The sequence below is a fragment of the Camelus ferus genome, chromosome 3 (genome assembly GCF_009834535.1).
Source record: "Camelus ferus isolate YT-003-E chromosome 3, BCGSAC_Cfer_1.0, whole genome shotgun sequence".
Lineage (NCBI taxonomy): Eukaryota > Metazoa > Chordata > Mammalia > Artiodactyla > Camelidae > Camelus > Camelus ferus.
In genome coordinates this window covers 105,185,647-105,205,388 of record NC_045698.1, presented here as the reverse complement: position 1 = coordinate 105,205,388, position 19,742 = coordinate 105,185,647, and the positions used below count along the sequence as shown (strand labels likewise).

Here is a 19,742-nt window from a genome sequence, read left to right as displayed (position 1 = left end):
ATTTAGTAAATTTTCTGGAATAAATCTTCATTTGCTATATGCCTTTAGGACAGTTTCTAGAGATTTTAAATGACTGTTTCATTTAGTAACTTTCACCAATTATGGTTGTTTTTCTGGGAAATGGGTCAGTGGAGCTTATCATGCAACCGCTTTTCTCAGTAATCCCCTTGGTTCCCATGATTTCTGTTTTCTTGTATTCATGTCCTCGTGCAGTCCCCTCCCACACTCGATAGGGCTGACCTATATAACCATTAGGTTATGGCAGAGATGATCACAAAAGCTAGTTCACGAAAACATTGCAGCTTCTGCCCTGTGCCACCTTCCTGGGTCACTTGCTCTGGGGGAAGCCAGCTGTCTTGTCATGAGGACAGGCAGCCCAGTGGTGAAGTCCCCATGACAAAGAACTGAGGCCTCTTTCCAAAAGGCAGCACAAACTTGCCAGGCGTGCAAGTGAGCCATCTTGGGAGCAGATCCTCCAATATGTTCAGCCTTCAGATGACTTCACGTGACCAGCTGACATCTTGACTGAGACCTCACGAGAGACCGTAAGCCAGAACTGCCTAACTAAGCTGCTCCAGGATTCCTGACCCACGGAGACTGACAGAACACAAACTTACTATTTGAGCTATTAAACTTTGGATAATATGTTATGTAGCAGTAGGTAATTAATACATGATCTCTGGTAAGACTCTTCTGTTCTGTTCTTCAGTTTCTTCATCTGAAAAACGTTGGACTAGATCCATCTGTCTGTAAGGAGCCAATGATTCCATAGTGGTGGGTCACAGACTACAACTGTGTGGGGCCAAAGTTAGGCCAAGTGGGCCTCCTGACTGCAGCCAAAGCAGCTCTGCTTTTCTCTCTCTTATAAACTGGGCTTTGGTGTAAGATTTGAGTTGAAGAGTCTGTTTTTGTCATCTTTGTTGTTAGGGTTTTTTTTTCTCTTTAATATTTTGTAATTTCTTTAATTTTACATGCTTATTTCGATTTAGTTTCCAGTTCTGAAAAGGCGCTTTCCATAAGGCCCTGTATTTCCAGTGTCCATGAGCACAGAGAGGAAGGAATGTTACACAACAACCCTCTAATTGTTCAGAGGGGAAATTCAGAGCCAGAGAGGGGAGGGGACTTTTCCAAAGTTACATAGCAATTTAGTGACCAAGTGAGGAATCCTAGAAGAGATTATCTATTCTAATGAAATGGAGATATTATAAAGAAAAGTATTTTAAAAAATAAATCTTCAAAAGCAAAGACTAGAACTTTGTTCAGGTGTGGGGGAAGAAAGTTAAAGCAACAAATAAAAGACTCTTGGAACATGCTGTCCTACAGGAAGCTGGCTTGATCATAAAGATAAATCATACAGGAGTAGAAGTTATTGTTGGGAACCAAAGAAAATTTACTGTAGGGTTGTCTGGCATACTTAGTCATGACTGAGCAGTGTGGCAAACAGGCAATTCAGTAAGCTGTGGGGTGCAAGGCAGAGCTTGGGCTGGGACACAGGAGAGCTGTGCATGTATATATGTATGGCTTTATGTATTGTTAAATTTATAAAAAATAGTTGCTGATATTAAAAAACAAGTAGATTTCACATAAAAGTCTAGCTTTCTGGTCCATTTTGAATAATTGGCAAATCTGGGCTGGCTCCGCTGCATAGGGGCCTCAGCTGGAGCCGAGTAGTGGCTGTCGTAGAGCTGGGGTCTGAGCACTCCACTTTACTGCAGCGTCCCCCAACCCATTTCCGGTCTTTCCCCTCTAAGGCCGCCTGCCAGCTGCCCCTTATCACTCTGCTTGTGCTGTTATTATTTTTTATGGTAGAGTATTTTCTGACACCTCTCTTCACTCATTTATTTACACGCCTGAGCCCTGGAGGGCTCTGATTTTGAGACAGCCCCCTACCCTCCCCGGCCACCTTGAAGTGTTTCCCTCCCTTCCTCCCTTCACAGAGAACTCACTGGAGGCATGGCGCTTGACTTTGACCTGCGGGTCCACCCGATGGGACTTCTCACTGCAGGACGAGGCGTGGCGCTTGACCTGGGCTCCAGAGGGACGCTCAGTCTCCTCGTCCTGGGCGGGAGATGAGGGGAGAAGCTGAAGTGCAGGCGGGCTCAGGGTCAGTGCAGGTGCCTTCTGGTGCACACTTGGTGGCTGAGTGCTGTGCAGCCTCTGAGATCTTGGCCTTACATTTTGAGATGTGCACCCTCAGCAATGTATAAACCACATGCATTAGTAGTGTATCATTTGAAACTCATACCTTCCTGAGGGGGGCAGCAGAAGGCATCCCTAAACTGGAATTTCTGCTGAGAGGAAGATTAGGAGGTTTCAAGAGACTGTGGGTGACCATATTTGATTTATCATAGATATTTTTGTCCTCACATCATTTGGACATAGCCTTCAGATTTTCGGAATTGCTAATATAGAGTCTTTAGTTAAAAAAAAAAGTCATGGATGAGATCAGCCAATGGTAGAAGTGACATAACTTAATAAACTGGCTCTGTATTTGTGCATGAAGAATACTGAGAACACTCAAAATCTTGTCAAACTCGGGAAACCATGAGTGGAATATGATAATAATGTAATATAATGATATTGATAACAGCAGTACCGTTTACTCCTCTGTATAAGACCTTCCAATGTCTAGGTACTGTGCTTAGTTCTTTCCATAAAGTATTTCACTTGGTTCTTGCAATAGTCCTGTCAAATAGGTTTTATCATATCCACGTGGAGCCAGGAAGTGAGGACCAGAGAAGTGAACCCCAAGGTAACTTGGACTCAGCCCTGAGTACAAAGTTCATGTCCTTAAGCACTAAGCTTTCTCGCTACTAAACTCTGCAGCTGAGAAAAATCTCATGCTGCATCTGGTGGTTTGTCTGAGTCTAAAGAAGGACCATGTAAACAAAAGGATGGCTGAAGAAGCTTCTAGCACAGGGAGTCCTGGAGGTGAGAGGTGAGAGCTCAGAGAGTCATCCAGCACTATCTGAGGCAGAGGTCCTGGCCCACAGACACATCTGATTTCCTTGGCAGCTTGATTGCCCTTCTCTCTCCCCTCAACCTGTGAGGCCTGACCCACCCTCCATCGTCTGATAAGAATGTGGTCTTCTAGCTCTTCTGTGAGAGGAGAAGACACAGGGCATGCTACCTGTATGGGATGTGTGATGGCTACAGAAGCCTCACTGTAAATTAGTAAACTGGCATCTCCTTGGTTTAGTGAGCAAGACAGGGAGACTGTCCTGGTTGCTGAAGCCCAGAGTGTGGATGCCACCAGGTAAAGGCCTGAGGGGGCAGCCACCCAGTTATCATTCCCCTGAGACAGCACTGATTCAGCAGTGTTGGTTCACAGAGTGGCAAAAAGGTGGACAGCCCTCCCCTTTACAGCTTGCAGAGCCCTTCTTCTTCTTGGTCGGGGGATCTTTCCACTGCACTGCCCAGCCTCTCATACCGGGGATTCCTCCTCCTGAGCCACGGTCTATGGCAAGGAGGCCCCTTCTCCCCCACCTTCTAGCTGCTGGTTAAATGAAAAATGATCTCTGAGGCAAAGGAAAAAAGAAGTGAGGGAGAGGGAGAACTAACAAGTGACCTTTGCTACATTCCCGAAGTCCCAAGGGACCATACCTGCATCTTCTCATAAGGAACATCATCATAGACTCGGGGCTCAGGCCACTGATCCTGGCAGGATCTTGCATATCTAGAAAATACAAGGGATGATGATGATGGTGACAATGACACTTTGCAGCTTGCAGTGCTTTCCTCTCCACTCTCTCATTTGACTCTGGCAGCAGCTTATAATGGAGATCAGAAGGTTAGTGATAGCAACCATGCCAGGCAGCACTGGGCCATTGCTGTGTTAAGGGCTTCATAGGCAGGGACCCACAGGATTCTTACAACAACCCGGGAAGCAGGTTAGCCATTGCCTCCATTCTGTAAATATGAACACAGGACTCACGCTGGCAAACAAAAGCGCAAGCTGTTGGTTGTGATAGAGCTGTGATTCGAATCTGGCACTTCTAATAGCAGACCCCGCATACCAGCCTGGCCACAGGCTCAAGGGTATGGGAACCTAAGAGCCCAGGTCACTGTGCAAAAGGGCTTGTCCTTTCTGGCTCATTCCATCCATAGCATCCCCCAACCCTGGGCTACCTCTTTAGCTAGCTCACTCCTGCCTGCTGGGAGAGGAAGGCACCCACTCTGACTTCTGGAGGAAGCAGCCTTCCTCAGCCCTTCCTCCCTCCTCTCCGAGTCCCAAGGCTGGACTCCGCCTCTGAGAGGGACCCGAGACAGGAAAGGTTGTGGGTGGCTGTGGACCGTGGGGTGCAGCCCTTACAGGAAGGAGTTGCGCCCCGCACTGACGATGCTGGTTAAGGTCTCCACATCCACGTAGTCATAGTGCAGAGCTTCGGGAGTGACTTTGGAACCCATCTCCACCAGCAGCAGCCCCAGCCAGCGGCCCATGTCCTCTGAACAGCTAGCCTGGGGGAGAGGAGGCACAAGCCGAGTTCACGCTGGCACCATCAGGGACTCTGGCTACCCGCTCACTTCAACCAAACCCATATTCATATAGTATCAGTTATGTACCCAATACTTAGGGATCCAAGAGGAGCAAGACTGGAACATGCATCCAGAAACCTAAGTGGCTCCCACCTTCCTTCTGTTTAGGTCTCTGCTCTTAACGCCACCTCCTCAGAGAAGCCCTCCCTGACCACCTCTCTAAGACACATAGTGTCACTATCCTCAGAGTCTTCCTGACCATTTGTATATGAAAACAAAATTTGGGTATTCTCTGAATTTTAAAAAAAATTTACTTTTTATTAAAACTTAAATAACTACCCCCTCACATTCCAGATAAGGAAACTGAAGGCAGAGCAGCCACATGCTTTGTTCAAAGCTCCACAGAGGATCAATGGGCTCTTGGTCTTTTCCTGAACTAAGACCCAACCTCTTGGTCTTATTTTCTTTGCCCAGTACTTACTGCCACTCTCAGTTCTTAAATTTAAGGAAATAATGACTCTGTAAGTCACATTTTATTTTTGGTAGTTTAGTCCCTGTAATGTCAGTAGCAAGGTCCCCAGGACAAAAGCCAGTGCCCAGGCCAGAGCTCCTCTCAGCTAGGAACAACAAGGATTTTCTCCTCTCACCTCCAAGATGGCAACCTCCTGCCGGTTGCGCAGGATCCTGAAGGCAAATGGGTGTCTGGGCCCAAAGCCTGGGGCCACCTCACAGCCACGGAGGGCAATGGCGTTCACGTGGGTCCGCAGGTCTGTGCGGTCCTTATGGAAATACAGGGTGTTGCGCTTTAGGCGGCACCAGCGTTCCTTCCAGCTATGGTTCACCAGCACATTCAGATAACCTAGGAGGGGGAGACCAGAGGTGTGACCTCCCAGTAGCCCTGGGGGATGCAAGTCTAGGTGCATGGGTCTGCACCCCAGGGACAGGGTGCCTGGACAACCTTGTGCTCTAGCTGAAAAAAAGGCCTTCTGAATCCTAAATCAGCTCACTCCTGGTCTATGATCTCAGGCATCCTCTTCTCTCTCTGGTTTCAGTTTCCTGTCTGAAATGGGGACTGATAATCATATTTGTACATCCCTACACAGCCTTTAGACCCATACTAAGCTTGGTGAAAAGGGAGCTACTATATAGAATGAATAAAAGACACAACTCTTCCTCTTGCCTTTCCTCCTAAAATACCAGAACTGTTACTAAAGACAAAATAATGGGTGATGCTGACACCTGGTGGCAGCACGTGGGAACAGAAACATCTGGCCAAGATAAAAGAATTATCAAACCCATGAGGTACAGACCGATGACTGCCGAGTTTAAAATTCCCTCTCAACATTTTAGGTTTTAATTTATTTTTTTACCGTAATGTGTCCTGATTCACTTACAAAATATTTCTTTATAGCCATGTACTTCTATAGTATTTTTTGAGGTTAGTAAACTATTACTGCATATCTAGAATATACGATTTTCTATTGGATTCCAGTACATGGAACAATGCATTTAGGTAAACAATATGTTTTTCCTTCCAAACCACTTTTAATTCACTTTGAATGCATTTATGATGAAAAGTACTTAAATATTTTTATCCAAGAAATATCTTTCAAAGACTCGGCTGTAACTTACATACCTGGCATATTATATACCAGGAAGTAAGATACTGTCCTCTTGTCATGGTGGAGGAAACTGAGGCCCAGACATGGGCAGTGATTGGAGCTAAGGTCACAGGGAGTATAGAAATAAGGGACTCAGATGGCTTTTCCTTCTGTTTGGAGTCAGGGCTTCATGGAGCAGTGATGGAAGGGTGTGGATTATTGATGGAGTGGGGGTTAGCCATTCAGTAGGAGGATTCTGTCCTCTGCCTTGGGAGTGAGGTGGATGAGGCCTGGAAGGTCTCCTGGTTTGGCTCCAGGACTCATCAGCAGGGTCTGAATTCTCCTCCTCTGCATGCCTGGTACCCACCGCAGCACGGAACCTCCTCTTCAGTGGAGGATATCTGCAGGTCATCGGCAAGCGCCTTCTTCTTGGAGAAGCTGATGATGCGGTTGATCTTGCGGCCTGCAGCCCTGCTCATTGAACCCTTCAGCTCAGCCAGGCTGCTCTTCTTCCCTTTGCCTGTTGCCATGGAGATGAGTTAGGGGAGGGGAGGGAGCCCGAAGTTCAAGATCCACCCATCCTTAGCCTTCCCAGCAGCCTTTCAGCCTGTACACAAGGCCTGGCCTGCAGCTTCAGTTATGGACAGGCCAGGTCACATCACCCAGGTCTCCAGAGTGTTCAGGACTTGCTCTGCACTGTGTGCCCATGGCAAGACCCTCCTAGCTCTGGCATTCTCCCGACTGAGCCCCCACAGGCTCCTACCATGTTCGCGGCCAAGGGTGGAACAGTTGTCGCCCATGCCCAGGCTGTCAGAGTCTGAGGTCTGCTTCTCTTGGGATAGCCTCTGGGGATGGACACAGACAACCTTCCATCAGTGGGTGCACTCAAAAAGTCTCCCTTTGTTGGTTCAATCTCCCCCTGACCCTGGTGCATAGGGTTAGCTAACAAATATTTGTCAGCAACTGTCATGTGCCTGATACTGTACCAGGTATGAGGAGGACAGTGATAACTTAGGATGGCTGTGTATTCCAAGTACTCGCAGTTTGCTTAGGGAGTGAGGTAATTCATTACAGTAGACTCAGATAAGTGTCCTAGGAGTTTGGACTGTATTTGGTGCGTGATGGGGATCTGGGAAGGTATTTAAGTGGCACACTAATGTAATGAAGTTGGTTTGGAAGTTGGTTCAGAAGTTAGTTCCAGCATCATCATATGGGATGGATAAGAGAGGCAAGACTAGAAGCAAAAGAGGCACTTAGAATGTCATCTTGGGAAAGATGAGACTTGACATGGGGATGAACCAAGATGTCAGTGAGGATGGAGAAAAAGAGATGATTTGGCATTTTCAAAATAGTCATGACAGGACTTGGTGACCAATAAATATGAGTGGTGATGAGAGAGGAGTCCATTACAATCCTAACTTGGGTGGGGTATAGCTCAAGTGGTAGAACACATGCTTAGCATGCACAAGGTCCTGGGTTCGATCCCCAGTACCTCCTCTAAAAACAAACAAACAAACAAACAAACAAACCTAATTACCTGCCCCCCCCAACCAAACCAAAACAAAAAGAATACTCCAAAAACCCCCCAAAACAATCCTAACTTGGATGAGAGGATAGTAAAGACACACAGACACATATATATACAAACCATGGTAACAACTTCATTGCCAGCCAACATTATTTCCACTCATTATGCCAACTCTGGACCAATCATCCATCCATCCATTCATTCATACAAGGTCAGTTAAGTGCCTGCTAGGTATTATGGGGAGGTAGTGCAGCATAGTCAGATGGACCTTGGAAGAAATGATGTCTCTACTACCACCTATCAGCTGTGGGAATTTGATAGAATTCTTTCATCTCCCCAAGCGTTTGGTTTTCTCATGTGAATTACACCCCTTTCAGTGGGCTGCTGTGTGGGCTCCCTGCAACAGGGAGCCGGCCCAAGTGAAATTGTAAGGCCAAGGGATTGCATCATTTCTGACACCTGTGTGGCATGCTGCCCTCTTACTTTAAGAGGCTAAACTTTGCCAGCCAGATTCAGGACAAGATTAAAATGACACTCACGCACTTAAAAAAGTGAATTTACAGCTCTGAGGCCCCTAAACCTTTTCTGCCGAGGACCTCTGAGACCAGGCTCAAGGATACTCAGTACTGGGGGGCAGGGGAAGTAATAGAGGCCGTGTGCTTCGCCCAATTTTCAAAGGCTGGAAAAATGGCAACTATCAGAAATGGGACGGAACTGTCAAAAGTATAAAAAAAATCACCCCGTAAATGTGAAACAGAAGTTATGGTTCTGTTTGTTCTGTGACAGGGTACAGATGGTAAGTTTTTCATTAAGATAGAAGGCAAATAGAAAGGAACACTGTAAGTACTTTGGAATTGACTTAATGATGATGGCATTTCAATCACAGCAGTCCATGGAGAGACAGAGCCACCAATACCACGTCTTCACTCCCACTCTTCTCCAAAAATACCACCGTGAGCATTTTGATTACTCCTGTACACTCAGCCCCAGGAAGGTTCAGCTCTACAGGCTTGCGCCTTCCTCCTCTCTCCACAGCGTCTGAACTTCACCACAGCATGCACCTGCAGGTGTGTACATAAACACACTCTCACACAAGCTCGCACTGTCAACACTGCTCTCCTCAGGCCCCACTAAAGGCAAAGGCCAAGTGAGCACAGGTGGAGGACCCTCTCCTAATGACTCTGCTGACCCCACCTTTGCTTCTGCTGCTCCCTTCCCTTGCAGCCCCTGTCCCTTGGCCTAACCTTTGCCCCAGTGCAATCTTGCCCATTCTTTAAAGCTCAACATAGGTGCCCATCCCCGCCCCCTGCCCTTGCCCCACCAGCCAGCATGAGCCCCTGTCTCCTCACTACAGCTTTCCTGGAGACTCTTAATAGGGCCGACATGCTTCCCTTCTCTCCAAAGCCAGCCACACTGGCCTCTTTACATCCATGCTTCCTCTTCCTCCAGGGCCTGTTCCCTTTGCTTGGAATGCCTTTTCCGTCCCCTCACTTACTCATTTTTCACCGTCATCTGAAATGTGCTCCCTCGGGGAAGCCTTCCTTGACCCTAAGACAAGAGCAGCCCCCTGGCATATGCTCCCAGGGTACTTGGTACTTTGCCCTCCAGGCAGTTACACAGCCTGGCATTTCTAAGTCTGTGTGATGACTGGATTCATGTCTGAACCCCTCCCCAGGAGGGCAGGGGTTGGGCCTGTTGCTGTCAGGGCTGCACCCCGTGCCTAGCAGAGAACCTGATGCACGGCAGATGCTCACTAACTACTTGTCTAGTGGAGCTCAGGTAGCTCCCATTGAAAGGCAGGGTGGCCAAATCAAGAGCCAGGCTGGCTGGGTGTAAATCAGCTAGCTAGCTCTGTTTCTTATTCACTATGTGGCCTTCGGCAAACCTCTTTGCCTTGGCTTCCTCTTCTGAAAATGTAGTTCATCAAAGAGTTGTTACAGAAATTAAATTAGGCAATACATATAAAGCATTTAGAACAGTGCCTGCCACACAGTCATATTTTCTGTAATGCTAGCCTTTATCATGTCGTGTGAGACCCATGTGTGTGGGTCTTAACCCTCCTCCTAGGATTTGGGGCTGAGTCCTTTGATCACCCAGAGTACCTGGTGAAGCATAGGTGTTAGCGTGTATGTGCCAGTGGCCTGACCGACTGTGAAATGACTGCTTCACTCATGTCCCACTGGGGCATGCTCCTTCTCTGACACATTCCAATTTAGTTTTCATGGCTCTGTTCAACCTCCTCCTGTCCTGACAGGGTAGTTGCTCCCTCCTCTGGCTTGTACTGCACCTTGGTCATGGGCATTCATTCATTCATGAAATTCAGTAGACATTATTGATTGCCTAATGTTGTGTAAGCATTCAGGGCTCATACGATATCAGTGTCAGTGCCTGGCGTTGCCACCAGCCTTCAAGTCCCCTGGGGCAAAGTCTGTGCTGACTCCCCACTTTCTGCCCCAGAGGGGACCTTGTGAAGACAGAGGTACCTTGTCCAGGTCCAGCTTGCACAGGAGGACTGGGGATCTGGGCACATCTGCCCCCTCAGCGCCCCCAACGGGCTTGCTGACCTCTCTGATGACCTGTGGAGAGGACACGTATCTGTGATCAGATGGGCAGAAACGGTGTGGAAGCGAGAATGGGATCTGTGTGGTCAGGGCCATCGAGCAGAACAGTTGGGGTTGATGTGGCCTCTTGCCACACATGTGGGGCAACGTCAGGATCTGAACAGGCTTTCTCCTGTGCCTGTCGCTTGAATTGAAAAGATAAGGAGCTGGGAGCCCAGAGGCTTGGCTTCTAGACCTGGTGCCACTGCTAGTTAGTTGTGTGGTGTTGGGAAAGCCATTTCTCTGCTCTGGGTCTTGGTTTCCCCATCTGTTACATGGGGATGTTACCGGTCCTCTGTTTACCTCCTTGGGTGTGTGAAGACTGGTGAGGTGATGGGTGTGAATGGCCATGTTAACCAGGATGCCCTGCACATGTGTGAAGGACTCACTTCTGTGACCTTTCCAACAACCTACACAGGGCAGCCGGGGTTATTCTCTCCATTTCAAAGATATGGAAACTGAGACCCCAAGGCATTCACCCAAGGTTACACAGCACAACCATCCAGATTATGAAATAATAACGTACCACTTGTTGCTCATCTGTCAGATGGGTTTGCATGGATTATCTCATTGTATCCCTACAGCAGCCTTTTGGGGCAGGGGCTCTGATCCTCAAATTACAGATGAGGATGATGAGGCTCTGAGAGGTGAAGCTGTGGTTGCCTGCCCTATCTTCTGGGCTAATGGCCTCCTGCGATTGGGATGTCAAGGCAGGCCTCTTAACTCTGGGTCTAGGGCTTTTTCTTCTGACCCACTCAGCCCTTGGAGGACAGAGCCTCTGCCCCACCCTCCCCCAGCAGACAGGTTCTCTTTCTTCCTTCCCCTCCTGAGACAAAGGCAGTAATGAGAAACAGTAAACATCCCAGTGGGAGAGCTGGTTATCACAGGAAGGAAGGGAGGATGGGGAGAGGGGAAGGGTTTGGTTTCTTTGTTCCAGTAGGAAGATCAGAGGAGGAGAGAACTGCAGAAAAGGCCTGGCGCAGGGGCTTCACCATCACTGCCCAGTAAATCCTGACAGTTGTTGAGCACTTACTGTCTGGAAGACCTTGTCAGGTACTCTCTAGAATCTTTGCAAGAACCGTTTTATAGAGGCAGAAACTGAGGCACAGGGAGGTGAAGTCATTTGCAGAGGCTCACGCAGCCAGTAAATGCCGCTTAGGTCTGGGACTTGAACTTAAGCCTGTGTGGCACCCAGGTCCTCCCTTGTCATCACTATGCCACCCTGCCTGTGGCATTGGAAGTGAGTTTCCTTGTTTGCTTCTAATCCTGGCCCCACTTAGTTGTTGACCTTCAGTGAGTCTCAGAATCTCTCTGTGCCTCAGTTTCCTCATCTGTAAAATGGGAACAATATTAGTCCCACTGTGAGCAGTGAAAGAAATCATGTATAAAAAGCTCTTAGCACAACACATGGCACAAATAAGTGCTCAGTACGTGGTAACGCTAATTGTTCTATAGCTGCAAGGTGCAGAGGCTGGGTCATAGGTAGATGTTATAGATATGTACATTTTACCTAAGACAAAGGAGAATTTCTCCTTTACTAAAAGAGAAAGGATTAGCTTGTCTAATGATAAAATGAGCTTCCTTTGTAGGTATTAAGTTCCTCATTCCAGATGTACATGCAGGTTGGACAAACTCACAATGAGCATTTTAGAAAGGGGATCCAGATAACAAGAAGGAACATGGGTCTCTAGCCCAAGGTCTGTCTCCTGGAGATGTCTCAGGCCCATTTCCACATAAAGCCCTTGCAGTGTGCAGGGCACTGACCCCCTCTCCCCTGAGCAAGCCCTGTTTTTCAGGGACAGGAGCCCATCCCACTGAGGGCTGGGCCTGGGGAAGAGAGGAAGGAAGGAAGGGACGGAGGGCAGGCGGGAGAAGGGCACAGGCCCCCTGTACCTTCAGCCACTCCTCGGCCTGCTCCCGGCTCTGTAGTGCCAGCACCAGGACTTCGGTAGCCCCCTGGGAGAAGCGCAGCTCGTGCCTCTTGTGCCGGCTGTCCTTGGGCACGTAGATGACGTTGCACACATCCAGCGCTAGCCTCAGATGCGGCTGCTGGTCCTTGGAGCTTTTGTAACACTGGACAGGAAGAGAAGGGGTTAGGGGGAGGGCCTCCTGAAGTGGAGAGTGGAGGGAGGAGACAGGGAAGATCAACCTATACCACAGAGACCTCCCCCACCCAGCCCGACTGTGGGCACTGTCCGGAGACAGGGCTGTGGCTATTCACCAGAGAAGAGAAGCCTGGGGGGCTGTCTCTGGACAATCTTCAGATCTCAGGGCTACTGAGGGGCCCCAAGGGTCACAACTACCTATTTAGGAAGAGGCAGATTTTAGCACAATACAAGGAAGACCATTCTAGTCTAAAGAACCGGAGAAGAAACCGGCTGTTTTGGGAGGAAGCCAGCTCCCTGCTATTAATGGGCTACATGGCAGGAATGTGGAAGAGAGAATTCCAGCAGAGGTGGATGGTTGGGCTTGGGAAGTCAATAGTTTATCAATAATGATTCTCACTTCCCAGCTCTTATTATGAGGCTTAACATTACCTTGATACCAGAACTTGACAATGACATTACAAAAAAGGGAAATTATAGGCTAATCTCTCCCATAACATAGGGTAGAAGCCCTAAAAAATATATTAGCGTATAGAATCCAGACATACAAAAAGCATATTGCCTCAAGACCAAGCTGGGTTTATTCTAGGAGGGCAAGAGTGGGTTATCATTCAAAAACTAACCATATAGTTAATTATAGTAATAGAAAAGAGAAAAACCACGTATCTCAATTGAAGCAGAAAAATATTTGATAAAATTCTGCACTCATTTGTAACATAACTCTTCGCAAACTAGGATGAGATAGCAACTTCCTTTATGTGATAATAAGGAACACCTACCAAAAACCCATAGCAAACATCTTCCTTGATGGTGAATTACTGAAACTTTCCCTTTAATATCTGGATTGAGACAAGGATGCCTGCTCTCACCACTTCTATTTACATCGTACTGGAGGTCCTATCCAGTGCAATAAGTTAAGAAAAAAATGGAAGGCATAAGGTGTGGAAAGAAGTAAGTCATAATTCTTGGCTAGTTCTGGCCTGAGATGAGCTTTTCACTGTTTCAGGGTGAGAAAAGTTCATACTTCAAATGGATATATGTTGGGAAAGGCTTGTCAATAGATTTTTAGGTAAAGAGATACCATTTTTTTTCCTGAAATTATGTCCATCCTATTTTGGAATTAAAGGTACATTTTCTTTTATAAAATGATAGTGATGAGAGATGGTGAATTAAATTGAAAAAAAGCAAAAAATACAATAACAAATGTTGCATGGGCTAAGTTTTAGAAAAGACAGATATGTGGAAACGAGGATGGAAATACATGCTTTAAAACTTAACAGTGGTTAAGGTCAATGGGATTATAGGTGAGTTTTTAAAAAATAATTTTTCATTTTGTTTTCTTCTAGTTTTGAAGGAACAATTTGCTTATATAATGAAAAATGATAAACATGGTTTTAAAGGGATAAAAAAATTCATCTCTGGAAAAACAAAGTGTTTATCAGGTCTTCAAGTTTTGTTTTGTTTTGCTTTGTTTTTTAATTCTGTTCGAGTGGGAGTGCCCTGATCTCAAAAGGTACTGGGCTTTGAGCCTCTGTGCACAAAGCAAGCCCAGAGGAACCGAGGCAGACACACCTGCACTCACACAGACACATGCACGCACATGCAAGTCCACGTGAAGCCGAGAGGCAAATGTCTGCGGCCACTCACCAGGAGCTGGTCCTCCTTAATGACGGTCAGCTGCTTGGCCCACTGCCCGAAGCGCTTTTTCCGCAGCAGGAAGGCACATATCCTGCAGTCCCTCACCAGGTGCATGGAGGCCTCCTCCGAGGGCCACTGGTGTGTGGGCTGCGGCCCTTTCCCTTCCTCTTCCTCCTCGTCGTAGGACTCGTAGGAGCTGCTCATGGCGTCAGAGTCATTGTCTGAAGGAGCCACGGAAACAACCCGTCCCTGTGCCGTTGCCCTGGGGGCACCTTCTTACCCCTCTGCAGGTGTCCCTGCTCTGGGGCCCCCCGAGACCATGAAGTGGTGGTTGTGAGATGCGATCTTGGTAATAAATAAGCCCCCGTATGGGCACTGTCTTACAGATGTACCACTTGCTTTGTGATCTTGGTGACTTCACCTCTCAGAGCTTCAGTTCCCTCATCAGTAAAATGGTCATAATAATAATACCTACCTCACTGGGCTATTACGAGGAGCAGTGAATGCAGAATGTTTAGCTGAGTGTCTGGCACTCAGTGAGGGCTCATTAAATATCAGCTATTGTCATTCCCCGTCATCTTTGCATCCATTGTCTCAGGTCATTTTCGTGGCACCCAGCAAGTCCCCATTTTATACAGAAGGAAATTGGATGTTCAGAGAGAATAAACCAGTAGCCTAAGGTCAGTCACCAAGAATCAGGGCAAGGGCTTGGTTTGGGGCTTCTGACTCCTATGCCAGCAGTCTTCCCACTGAGCCCCAGGGTCACTGAAAACAAGGGCTTTGGGGCCCCCATGGTGACCCCAGAAGGGTGAGAGGGTGGTGGGCACCAGCATGCCAAGGTCAGGTTGAGGTCTGCTCTTCGTGAGGACAGAATCAGACTGAACGCCTGACTGGTACTTACAGGAGTTCTTCAGCTCCCCGTTCATCTTTGTTGTGGGGTAGCTGCTGTCTGCATCTTCGTAGTAGCCATCCACGATTGAGTGGGCTGGGCTGCAGCTGTCTGTAGGGTTGGAAAAAGAACAGTACTTGGAGAAACACAGGCAGACTCCAGGTGCCAGGGCTGGGAAGATCCTGGGCACCATGCCTTCCTCAGGGAAGAGAGAGTGGAGCTCTCAGCAGCTCTTGGCCAGGGTGCGGGGCCTCCTCTCTGCATCTCGTGTGCTGTAGTTCCCCTTGCCCTCTGTGCTCTTGTCACCAGGAACTGTCACACCTCCAGGCCTGTGTTCATGCTATTCCCTGTGCCCTCTTAGCATCTGCTAGAGAGCTCCTACTCACCCTTCAGGACACAGCTCAAAGATCTTTCCTCTGACCTTCCCAGGCAGAGAGTGGTCAGCCCCTTTTCTCTGACCCCAGAGCATTGGTGTGTGTCTTGGTCACAGCTCTGGTCCCCCCACTGCAGGGAGTGGTGTCCCAGTAGCTGGGATCAGACCCCCTTTCTGCTCTGCCTTTGCCTCATCTTCCACCTCAGCCCTTCTGCTTCTTAATACAGTCACCCCCTCATCTCCTTCTAAACCTTTGCGCCTGCAAAGGAGGAACTGGAGTAGGGGAGATAATGATAATACAATAGTGAGTACAACAGCTGCCGATGCTGAATTTTTGTGCTTTCCCGTTCATGGGAGTCAGTGCAGTACAGGAGTGGACGTATCCCACGTTGTATTCTGCATCACAGTTACGGGGGAGGGGGCTTTTTAAAATGGAGAACCCTGGACTGTATCTACAAAGATTTGATTCACTGGTATGGGCTGGGCTGAGAAGTCTGCACTGAGAAAAAAAACTGTTTAATAGGACAGTTCTGAACATATGTAAAAATAGCAAATGTACTGAACTCCAAGGAATCAGATTTTTTTTAAAAACAATTAAGATTATTTTGATATAGATGGTCTCTGGAGCACACTTTGAAGTTCATTGGATTAAGGGCATGTGCTTTGGGGTTGATCAGATTGGAATTCACATCTATTTCCATCATTTACTGAGTAACCTGGGAAAGAAAACAGTTTCCCTGCATTTCAGAATCTTCACCTACAAAGCGACATGAACAGTTCTCACCTTGGATCAGGGATATAATGCATCTGGACTCTCAGCACAGTGTCTGGCACACAGAATGTGCCAGACAAATGCCAGATATTATTATAATTATCTCTTTGATTCCCACAAGGTAGGGAGCTAGGTACCAGACTCACTTTACAGTTGAAGAAACTGAGGCCACACACTTTGCTAGTGATAGAGCCTGGATCAGAGCTGAGGTTGCCAGCTCAGGGGATAAGTGCGTGTCCCCTCCTCCAGGAAACCTTCCTTCACCCAGTCCAACTCGCTCTCACATCACATTGTTCCTCAAAGCACTGCTCTGGGCTCACTGCCCCTGCCGTCCATCTGTTTCCTGAGGACGGCAGCACTCAAATTCCCAGCACTAGGACACCCAGTTCTATCTCCCAGGCTAGGTTCAGAGCTGCCTTTCCCAGCAGGCACTCACTCTGAGGTCTCAGATGCTGGTGACATCTCTGTGATGTGGACTGAGGGTGCTAAAGCAAGAGGTGGGGGTGGGGGAGGAAGAGATGCGAAGGGGGAGAGGGAGGGAGCATTGGGGGAGTGCTTGGACACCTGGCAGGCTGGACGCTGTGTGAGAGGAAGGATACTTCCTGACGGGCTTGGCACCCTCTCCCTGGACGTGGTCCTTGGCCTTTCCTGAGACACTCCCTTCCCTTCCGCCCCAGGATCCCTGCTGCTCCTGGGAGGTGGGGTAGGAGCCTCACCCAGCTGAGGGCCTTGACTTGGGATTCAGGGCCCAGCAGCACTTGTCCCCTGGTTCTTCCCTGTCCTCAAGTGGATAAATTAAGTTACCCACGTCACATATCAGCTGCTGGCAGTGACACAGACCCCAAGACTATCTGGGCTAAAGAGGGCTGCTGATCCCCTGTTCCAAACCCAACATTTCACTAGTTTTGTTTGAACTAGTTTATTAATCATAAAAATAATATATCATGATAGCCCAAAGGCGGAAACAACCAAAATGTCCATCAACTGACGAATGGATAAACAACTTGTGGTATATCCATACTATGGAATGCTGTTTGTCCATGAAAAGGAAGGAAGTACTGATATGTGCAGTGACATGGATGAACCTCGAAAACATTATGCTAAGTCAAACACTCAGACATAAAAGGCTATACATATCATTTAATTCTGTTGATGTGAAATATCCAGATTAGGCACATCCATAAAAACAGAGAGCAGACTGGTTGAGAGGGGAACAGGGAGTGACTGCTTATTGGTTATGGGGTTTCCTTCTGGAGTGCTGAAAATGTTTGGGAACTAGATGATGGTGATGGCTGCACAACACTGAGTGCACTAAATGCCACTGACTGGACACTTTAAAATGGTTGGAGAGGCCAGTTTTATGTTGTGTGTATTTTACTGCAGCATGGTGAGAAGCACAATCAGTACAAAAGACTATGAATGGGAAAATGTGTTCCCTCCACCCAGATTTCTATTCATTTCCTTACAGGAAAATAATGTTAAGAGTTTCTTATCCTAGAAAAATTGTTAACTGCATGTGCGTGTGGGTACCCTATTTAAAGACAAATGGAATCATTTTGTTGTATGCAGTATTGTTTGATTTTTTTTTTTTCCAGTATGTATCTTGGGATTCATTTCTGATCAGCACAGACAGACCTATCTTACGTATGTTTTGGTGGTTGGAGAATATGCCACTGTGCTGCTGCATGACAGGACAGCAGCACACAAACGTATTATACAAGTTGCACCGTACATGCTGGGTCATCTAAAAACTATACTAGAATTTCTTGTATGTGATGTTAAGTCCCTGTGCTCAAGTCAGTAGTAGTCGTCTGTGAATCTCTATCCTAGTGCATTTATATGTGTGTGTCTAGCTCCCCTTCCTGATTTTAAAGGTAGGGGAACTGAGGCTCAGAGAAGGGAAAGGGATTGTCCAAGGCCACACAGAACTGAGACTAGAACCCAAGCCCCTGACCCCCAGGTCATGCCCACTGGCCCACCCAGGCTGTCACTGGAGAGGCCAGGTGCTCAGGCAGCTCCTTAGGAGATCAGCATGGCTGGATGGTGCCAGGCTTGGTGCTCTAGCCCTAGCAGGACACACAGGAACTTCAGGAGAGGAGCCTCCTTCTCCTCACCACTGACCCCCAGGGACCAGAACTTACTGTGGGAGCTGATGTACTCTGGGGACTTGCCCGGTCCCAGGGGAAGGGCCTCCTCATAGTAGTCCTCAGGTGGAGGTCTGTTGGGGAGCGGTGGAGGCAGGTCAGCTGCCTGATGGGGGACAAAGGAGGTGTGTGAGACCCAGAAAGCCAGGAGAGCAGGCAGAGTGATGGGGAGGAGGCTGGGGGAGAGGGAGGCAGGAACTCCTAGAAAGCAGGATGCAGTCTCTCAGTGTGAAAGGACACAGTAAGTGGTCAACAATTGGTACCATTTATGGTGATGATAATAGTGAATTATGCAGTTGACAGACAATGCTTGATGTGATTTGAGCCCTTTGTCCTAATTCCATGGCCCCAAGGCTAGGAACCTTAGATATGATCCTAACCTTCATTTTTGTAGGTGAAAATGTTAGGCTCAGAGGAGGGAAGTGATCTGCCCCGGGCCACACAGCAGGAGGGAGGAGGGCAGAGGCCACCCAACTTGTGATCCAGAGCTTTCCCCATCACTCCACCTGTACAACTGTGATCAGAGGTTGGGGTGGGGATGTCCTTGGGCCAGAAGGGACAGGTCAGTTTATCACATTATCCCTACTTGGCATGGGCACAGTGAGCATGTCATGAGTCATTGAAACATTCTCACAATGCTGTTTCTGCCCTTAACCATCACATAGTAGAGAGAACAGGTCCTGCACAGCCGCATTGGAGGGGAGCTTCTCTCCCCACTCCAGAGGAACAGAGGGCCCGAGAGTGTAGGAACTCACTTGTCTCAGAGATGGACTCTTGGCTGGCTCAGGGCTGGCTCCTTTGCAGGGCTCCCCCTCATCCTCTGGCATGTCTCGAAGGTCGCTCAAATCACAGTCTACAGAGGGTCAGGCCATTGAGGCAGAGAAAGTGGAGGATGAGCATGGCAGAGGGAGAGGAGGACTGAATTTGGGGTCAGGGGCTACATTGCCTCCTCCATTAGTAACCCTGAGCAAGTGACTTCATCCCTCTCATCTGTAAAGTGGTCACAATAATCCCTGCCTTGTCTAGCTCCCAGTGCCATTGAGATGATCAAATGGGTTAATATTTGGTATGGTGCTTTGGAAACTTTCAAGTGTTATGTTAATGAAGGCACAGTGTCTTCCCTAAATCTGTCAGTCCATAAATCGTTTCACCTGACCCGTAACTTTCTCCCTGTGCCCTGTGTTGGACAGTGCAATTTCCCCTCAGGATACAGCAGAGCTCGCGCACACCCTGCACGCAGCCTGGCTCACCTGCTCCCACACCCATGGTGCCTCTGCTAGTCCGTTACAGCTCCATTATCTGCTGAGCGGTGGGACAGCTCATCCCAGGGACCAGGCAGCCGCCATGATGGATGCGAGCAGCAGGCGAGACAATGCCCTATGTGCTAGCCTTCTTTGGCCTGCATTTTCATCGGTACCATTCCTCAAGTCTCAGGGATGACTTTCCATAACCGTACAGATTTTGACTAGATTTTCAGATCTGGCAGGGCCCAGAGAGACAAAGGGACTTGGCCAAAGTGACTCAATGTTGTAATGTTAGAGCCAGGACCAGATGCAGGTATTTTCCTGCTCAATCTGGGGCTCCTTCCAGGGACTGGGGCGGCTCACATGCACATG

At 48.1% G+C, this 19,742-nt stretch overlaps 1 protein-coding gene and 1 long non-coding RNA gene across 18 annotated transcripts in view; one reads left to right on the top strand and one right to left on the bottom strand.

The window, feature by feature from the left end:
- The window catches only part of LOC106728585, a 94,237-nt gene that overhangs the window by 17,473 nt on the left and 57,022 nt on the right, over positions 1 to 19,742 (top strand). The gene's annotated exons all lie outside the window — the stretch shown is intronic.
- AFAP1L1 (actin filament associated protein 1 like 1) overlaps positions 1 to 19,742 on the bottom strand; it is a 57,815-nt gene that overhangs the window by 13,792 nt on the left and 24,281 nt on the right. Inside the window, exons 4-15 of one of the 2 annotated variants that reach the window (XM_032477063.1) lie at positions 18,882 to 18,979; positions 18,124 to 18,232; positions 14,850 to 14,948; positions 13,958 to 14,169; positions 12,099 to 12,278; positions 10,089 to 10,181; positions 6,841 to 6,922; positions 6,445 to 6,597; positions 5,124 to 5,335; positions 4,313 to 4,458; positions 3,604 to 3,676; positions 1,947 to 2,058 (exon numbers count right to left, since the gene is read on the bottom strand). In XM_032477063.1, the coding sequence (XP_032332954.1) occupies positions 1,947 to 2,058; positions 3,604 to 3,676; positions 4,313 to 4,458; positions 5,124 to 5,335; positions 6,445 to 6,597; positions 6,841 to 6,922; positions 10,089 to 10,181; positions 12,099 to 12,278; positions 13,958 to 14,169; positions 14,850 to 14,948; positions 18,124 to 18,232; positions 18,882 to 18,979 (1,569 nt within the window). The remainder of the gene's footprint in view (positions 1 to 1,946; positions 2,059 to 3,603; positions 3,677 to 4,312; positions 4,459 to 5,123; positions 5,336 to 6,444; positions 6,598 to 6,840; positions 6,923 to 10,088; positions 10,182 to 12,098; positions 12,279 to 13,957; positions 14,170 to 14,849; positions 14,949 to 18,123; positions 18,233 to 18,881; positions 18,980 to 19,742) is intronic. The other variant, XM_032477064.1, reaches the window with a different exon arrangement.